The sequence below is a fragment of the Gymnoscopelus braueri genome, assembly GCF_963280865.1.
Source record: "Gymnoscopelus braueri genome assembly, chromosome: 14".
NCBI lineage: Eukaryota > Metazoa > Chordata > Actinopteri > Myctophiformes > Myctophidae > Gymnoscopelus > Gymnoscopelus braueri.
In genome coordinates, this window is record NC_137619.1 from 16,032,941 (window position 1) to 16,039,140 (window position 6,200).

Below are 6,200 nucleotides of genomic sequence, written 5' to 3' on the forward strand. Positions count from 1 at the left end.
TTGAATAATATCAGATTTGGGTGTATTTTTGATTATATTGCAATAGGAAAGGAATGTGTTTTTACAAGGCTGAGAGAGAGAGAGAGAGAGAGAGAGAGAGAGAGAGAGAGAGAGGGGCAGATGATCATGGCATATTGCCAATTTAGACCCACTGCATAGGATCTATAACTCTATGCATGGGATCATAGAGTTATAGTATAGCATAGGATCCATCATCCACTGGGGGTCCAAATTAAATGTAGGTCCTACTGGGGACCGAAAATCCAACAACTTCCTTTCAGCCTTTGCCCTATCCAAGATCCCACCATAGCGGAAGCGCTGGAGCCCATGCATTCTCATTTCCCTACTCAATCAGCCATTTAATAGCTTAAAGTTGATTAGTTGTCACACACCCTCTCTCTCTTTTCATTTCATTAACTAGTTCATTTCCCTGAGCACTCCCTGTGACAGTCTCACAGAGAGCTACAGTACACTCATTAACCTTTGACATGAACTGTGGTGGAGCCCAGCTATGGACAGTGCTGACTTTAGAAAAAGAAGGGACAAATCTGCTTTTTCATTACATGCATCCCCTCCCCTAATTATGTCTTTTCAGTATACAGCATCTGATTGATTGAATACTTTATTATCAGTTTGCAAAAAAATCACAGAAAGTACGGTTCTATACAAAAGGATGGTAAAAAAGCCAAGAAAGCACTATTGGCTTGTTTCCATTGGGGTCCTGTATTCATCTTTTATCTTTATGAGTTCATGAATCATGAACAATACAAAATGTGCGTTGTAATTATTGTTTGAAAAAGATATAGTGAGAAAATCACTTTCTTTTACAGAGGCCAGCCTCAAACATAACTTACGAATTTGTGTGCAAATGATTGGAGGAGAAGATATTATCACAGCCACTTCTGCTGAAAGGACGCTGGTGCAATCGGCGAGGATTTCTATTCAGGCATTCATTTGGGCAGCTGAAATCATAGATATATCTATGGCTGAAATACCTGATTTATGTTCCGTCGTACGACGGTGACGCGTGCCAAAAATAGCAGATCTGGAAGACCACAACGCCTCGTGGTAGCGACGCTTTGTGGGCTTGCAGATCGGCTATTTTCGTAGCCATGGATCACACGACGATCGTCTGTCAGGACTGACATGGCGAACCTTCAACCTGGTGTTTGCACTTTCTCTCTTTTTAGCCCGTACATCTACGTAAACGTTCAAATGTAAAATATAAAGTGCTTACCCCATGACCAAGGATGTTTAAATTATGTACGGGTCCTTAGAAGTACCCGTATCATCCGTATTGTTGAATAAAACGCATTTTAATCCGATCGGTGGCTATCTTCTTCGTATTTTCGCCATATGCTTTCAACTACCTTACCCTATCGGTTGGGAGGTGTATCGCACTCTGATACATTATAACTCTATAAAAAATGGCCAGCCGATCAGATTAAAATGCTTTTTATTGAACAATACGGAAAACACGGGTACTTCTTAGGACTCGTACATAATTGTAACATCCGTGGCCATGGGGTAAGCACTTTATATTTGAAATATGAACGTTTATGTAGATGTACGGACTAAAAAAGAAGAAAGTGCAAACACTATGTTGAAGTTCATCCACGACTGTCATATAATATATGACAGTCATGTTTCAGGGCTACTATTTTCAGTGCTTCGACACCCATACAGGAGAGAACACAGGCAGCACACTAGCCTCGGCGCTGAGCCTTCATTCAACAGGAGAGAGAATACTAACTCCACATACATGGTGAGTGAGAGCCTGATAAACACACATCTGTTCACAACTGCATACTGTCGATGTGGTCAGGGTACTAAAGTATGTTCTGCTTGCTAGATAAGATGGGATTTGTATTGCAAATTGACAATCTTGCTATCATGATAAATGGTAATAATATTGTACTGTGACAGAATAAAATGCTTAATTTCAGCACAGGGATAATAGCCTATATGTGAGTTTTAACCTGTGTGGTCAAAATGTGGGGGCAAAGTTGCTGTCTTTGCAACTGAAAATCACGTTTACTGTAATGTTTTTTAATGTTAAACGGGGTACGTTATACAACATTGCCTTGTGTTGAGCAAATAATTGTTTTGATACCTTTTTGAATGTCATGTGACCACCAGCCATTGTATGACATGAGGAGATCAGGGCTCTTATTGTCTGTCCTGTCCTGTCAACGCTTCACTGATAGAGCAGATTATATAGCCTGTTGCTATGATACCTGTTGATGTCATCCTGTCCCCTATCAGGGGACAGGGGACAGGCTTTGGTTGTGACATCTGTTTGCGCTGCTCTGTTGGCACAACATCCAAGTCTGTTCATTTGCTTTGTAGCACTTCATTCTCTTTGCACTCTACTTACTTGACCATTTACCCTGTCCTGTATTGACTATTATAGGGTTCATGCCATTTAGTCTGATGTTGCACTTTGTAAATCGCTCTGGATAGGAGCTAAATATACCTGTAAATTATGAATATCAGAAAAATCTGAATGAACCTATACCCTCTTGAACATGAAAAGAGGTGACATGTGCCTCCCTGACAGACTTATGAAAATGAGCACAACGGAATTCCAACCATGTGATACTGTGTCATGTGTGTCAAGAATCACGATTAGAAATTCCACTTTAAGAGACCTGGCTGTAGTTTGGGGGGGGGGGGGAGAAAAAGGCCCCACCCCCGTTCTTTAAACCAGGAATGTTAGCATGTTATTGTTTCCAGATGGGTTCCTCTGCAACCAATCACAGTTTGTATTTGTGAAACTGCCCCCCGTTCAAATTGGTAGCAATGATTTCTGATGTTCCCTCAGGCCGGAAAAATCCAGGGTTTGACAGAGGAGGAGAGGGCGCACCTCCTCCCCCTGTTACGCAATGCCCAGTGGGTGGAGGTTGGGGGACGAGATGCCATTTACAAAGAGTTCATCTTTAAGGATTTCAATCAGGTACTTCATTATGATGTGTGGTGTCAATATCTAGTCTACACACCAGACTGGTGCAGTCTGTTAACTTTGGAATATACTCTCCTGTCTTTTATAGGCTTTTGGCTTCATGTCAAGGGTTGCTCTACAAGCTGAGAAGATGGATCATCACCCTGAGTGGTTTAATGTCTACAATAAGGTATACAGTACATGCATTTTCATCTGTGTTATTAGTCTTTGTCTGGTCCACCTGTCATGAATCAGTTTAGCTAGTAAAATAGTGAACTTGGCAGTAGTGCTGGACAACATAATCTAAAATCATGGTATTAGGTTTCACAATGATGCATTTGTGAAACTTTACAATGATTTCAAACTTCAAAATCTTAGTCAGCTGTTTCACCTTGCCCTGGTCTCCTCACCATCACACAAGGGTTAGGGTTAATAATCAGAACATTGAACAAGCCATCTCCCCATCCATCAAGCACAATAAAAATCAGAGGCCATAACATATTATTTGACCAAAGATATGGCACAGATGAACACAATGAGCAACAAAGGCATTAAAAGCTATATCCGTAAGTTTTATCTCCATTGTCTGACTCCCTCTCCTGATGGAGAAGCCATTGCAACGTTGCCTAAACTACAATAAAGATGACAACACATCTAGTGTCCTAGTGTACGCAGTCTGATTAGATTACATTTTGACAGCCAGGTGTCCAACTGGACACCAGGGTCTAAATGTATCAATGGAAGACTAGGGACACCACCTCCAACCACTACAAGTGTGCTAGTGTGCAAAGTAATCAGGATTATTATCGTGCAGCCATATTTGGCAGGTAGATTTGGGGAATCATGAGATCACAAGATACACATGTACTGTAGGGCTTCCCCTGCCACAGCATTTCAATTCTTACCACAATCTCCTTGCCCTGCCTAGCTGCTGCCTACTCTCTCTCTGTAAAGAAACCAGGGGCCAAACAACACTGTCCAAGATGGGTAATGACAACCGTAGAACAATAAACACATAGTCCACAAAATGTAGCCTACATTTTTAATTACTTTGGGCAGCAAAACAATTTGTGAGTGCTTCACTAATTAGCATTATACAGTAACCAACACCTTGTCATACTTTGCAAATTCATAATATTTCACCATAATGTATTTGTGGGCTGTTGTACAAGGGGGGTTGCAAACCACATTACGCCCTGACCCCTGTGGCCAATAGATAATTAAGTTAATTCTAATCCTCGCTTGATGATTGCTTTGTTTTCCTCTCCATTATTGCACTTAATTCTGTATTTGAGCCCTCTCAAATCCCCTTACCACTTTATATGCTCTAACAGGTCCAGATTACACTCAGTACACATGATTGTGGGGGACTGTCCCAGCGTGACATCACTCTGGCGACGTTCATAGACCAAGCATCACTCCTCTGAGGCCGGCCTGGCTCAGAGGTGGTTTCAACAGGGGAATCCTGAGTGCTGTGCTTCACTGGTTCAACCATTTGGACGAGACTCAACATAATCCAAAGATTGCATATAGTATCTGTTTGGTCCAGCCCCCATCTGTGATCTCACACATCACTATAGCTTGGGATGAGGTGCAGTGATGGGCAAAGTCAGGGTTTGCTTTACTGGGGAAATGCCTCTGCTTTTGATACCCCCCCTCATTCATTTTTTATCAGTGTTGGGGATACGTTTTATCCCTCCTTCTGGTTAGACTGAATTAAAAAACATGCATTTCCTTAGGCAATGTAGACTGTCTAATATGTTTGATATTTATGTTTGATAATATCACATTTCAACCATTTAATAACCATTTTCTAAATGTGCCAATTATTATTTTTGATTCAAAAAGTATAGGGTTCAAGTGGTTAAGAAAATGTCAACCCTTGTTTTTTTTTGTTTTCTTACTAATCGAACCCTGTTCAAGGTCACAGATGGGGCTACTGTAGATCATGTTTAAACAGTGTTTGAAAGAATAGCAGTTGTGGTGTGATGTTAAAATTCCAAAGTGTTCTTGTCAGTGGTGTCCTGTTTATTGCCTGGAATTGACTAGGCAAAGGAAAAATGCACATTCCAAATATTCTCCATTATGAAGTAAAATCAGGACCACATAAAATGGTATATGATTATTTCCCAATCAACCATTCCACTTTTTCTTACAAGGTGCATATACAATGCTAAAACTGTGCCTTTCTGTTAGACATAATCACTGTGTCTACACTGTGCTTAATGTTGTTCAAAGTGGTACCCCTTTCCAGTTTTGTCTATTGAAATAAAAGTCATTGTCAAAGTTGTGTTTTTGTCCACCGTTAAGTACCCTATTGCCCAAAGGAAGCATTTTGTTCCAAACACACACACAACCAGCTGTTGTGGAATTACTATTGAAAGGGTGTGTATTTCTACTGTATTTTTGTATTTTAATTGTTCAACTATGACCAGTGACCACATGCATTGAAGAGGTGTTCCCTAACTTAACTATCAAACGAGGGATGATTTCCACCCTGCCCACCACAAACATAACAAAACGGTAAAAGACTCATTTATACTTTTTGGGACAGGAGGTAAAGTAGAAAATACATTTTTGTTGAGCGATACTGGTCTAAAGTGTTGGACCAATTATAAATTAGCCGTAATCTTCCATTTTCAAACAATTCATGAAGCAACATTTATAGGTGTAAAAGAACACTGTAAAAGAGCATGTTAACTTGATTAAACCAAATCCCTGAAAATACAGAGAACAGACATCAGTACACATCAAAATCCAGTGTTAATTTAATTTAAGTTAGGTAGGGTAAGTGATTTTCTTTGGTTAAAATAAGTGTTAATGGATCTAATTTTGATTGTACTCATTACTAGAGTGTTTGTTCAGTAACACGAGTCTCCATGTCTCTCCAGCTCTTTATTAAACAGAAAATGCATTTTCAGGTAAGGATGCCAATTTTATCCAATCAGGATAGAGAACTCAGACAGATTTAACAAGTGAAATTGGTGATGCAACAAAAGAATGAGCAAACAAAATTTTAACTAGAACACTATCAACATGAAGCTGATAAATGGGTACTCTCTCCTGATTGGCTGACATTTTGTCACCTACCTGAAAATGTTTTTTCTGTTTATTAAAAGAACTGGAGAGACAGGGAGACTCCTGTTACTGAACACACTCTATAGCATTGATCACTATCATAATATATAGTGCTTTAACCTTTTAACAAAAAACTTGTTTTAACCAAAAAATATCCTACCTTTAAGGGCCCATAATGTAA

At 39.8% G+C, this 6,200-nt stretch overlaps 1 protein-coding gene across 1 annotated transcript; it reads left to right on the top strand.

Annotated features, from left to right (window-relative positions):
- The first annotated feature begins 1,681 nt into the window (after positions 1-1,681).
- pcbd1 (pterin-4 alpha-carbinolamine dehydratase/dimerization cofactor of hepatocyte nuclear factor 1 alpha) lies at positions 1,682-5,227 on the top strand. Its single transcript, XM_080449524.1, has 4 exons — positions 1,682-1,765; positions 2,825-2,956; positions 3,051-3,131; positions 4,276-5,227. Exons 1-4 carry the CDS (start codon positions 1,763-1,765, stop codon positions 4,366-4,368), a joined length of 309 nt encoding a protein of 102 aa, XP_080305650.1. The 5' UTR covers positions 1,682-1,762; the 3' UTR covers positions 4,369-5,227.
- Positions 5,228-6,200: the final 973 nt, after the last annotated feature.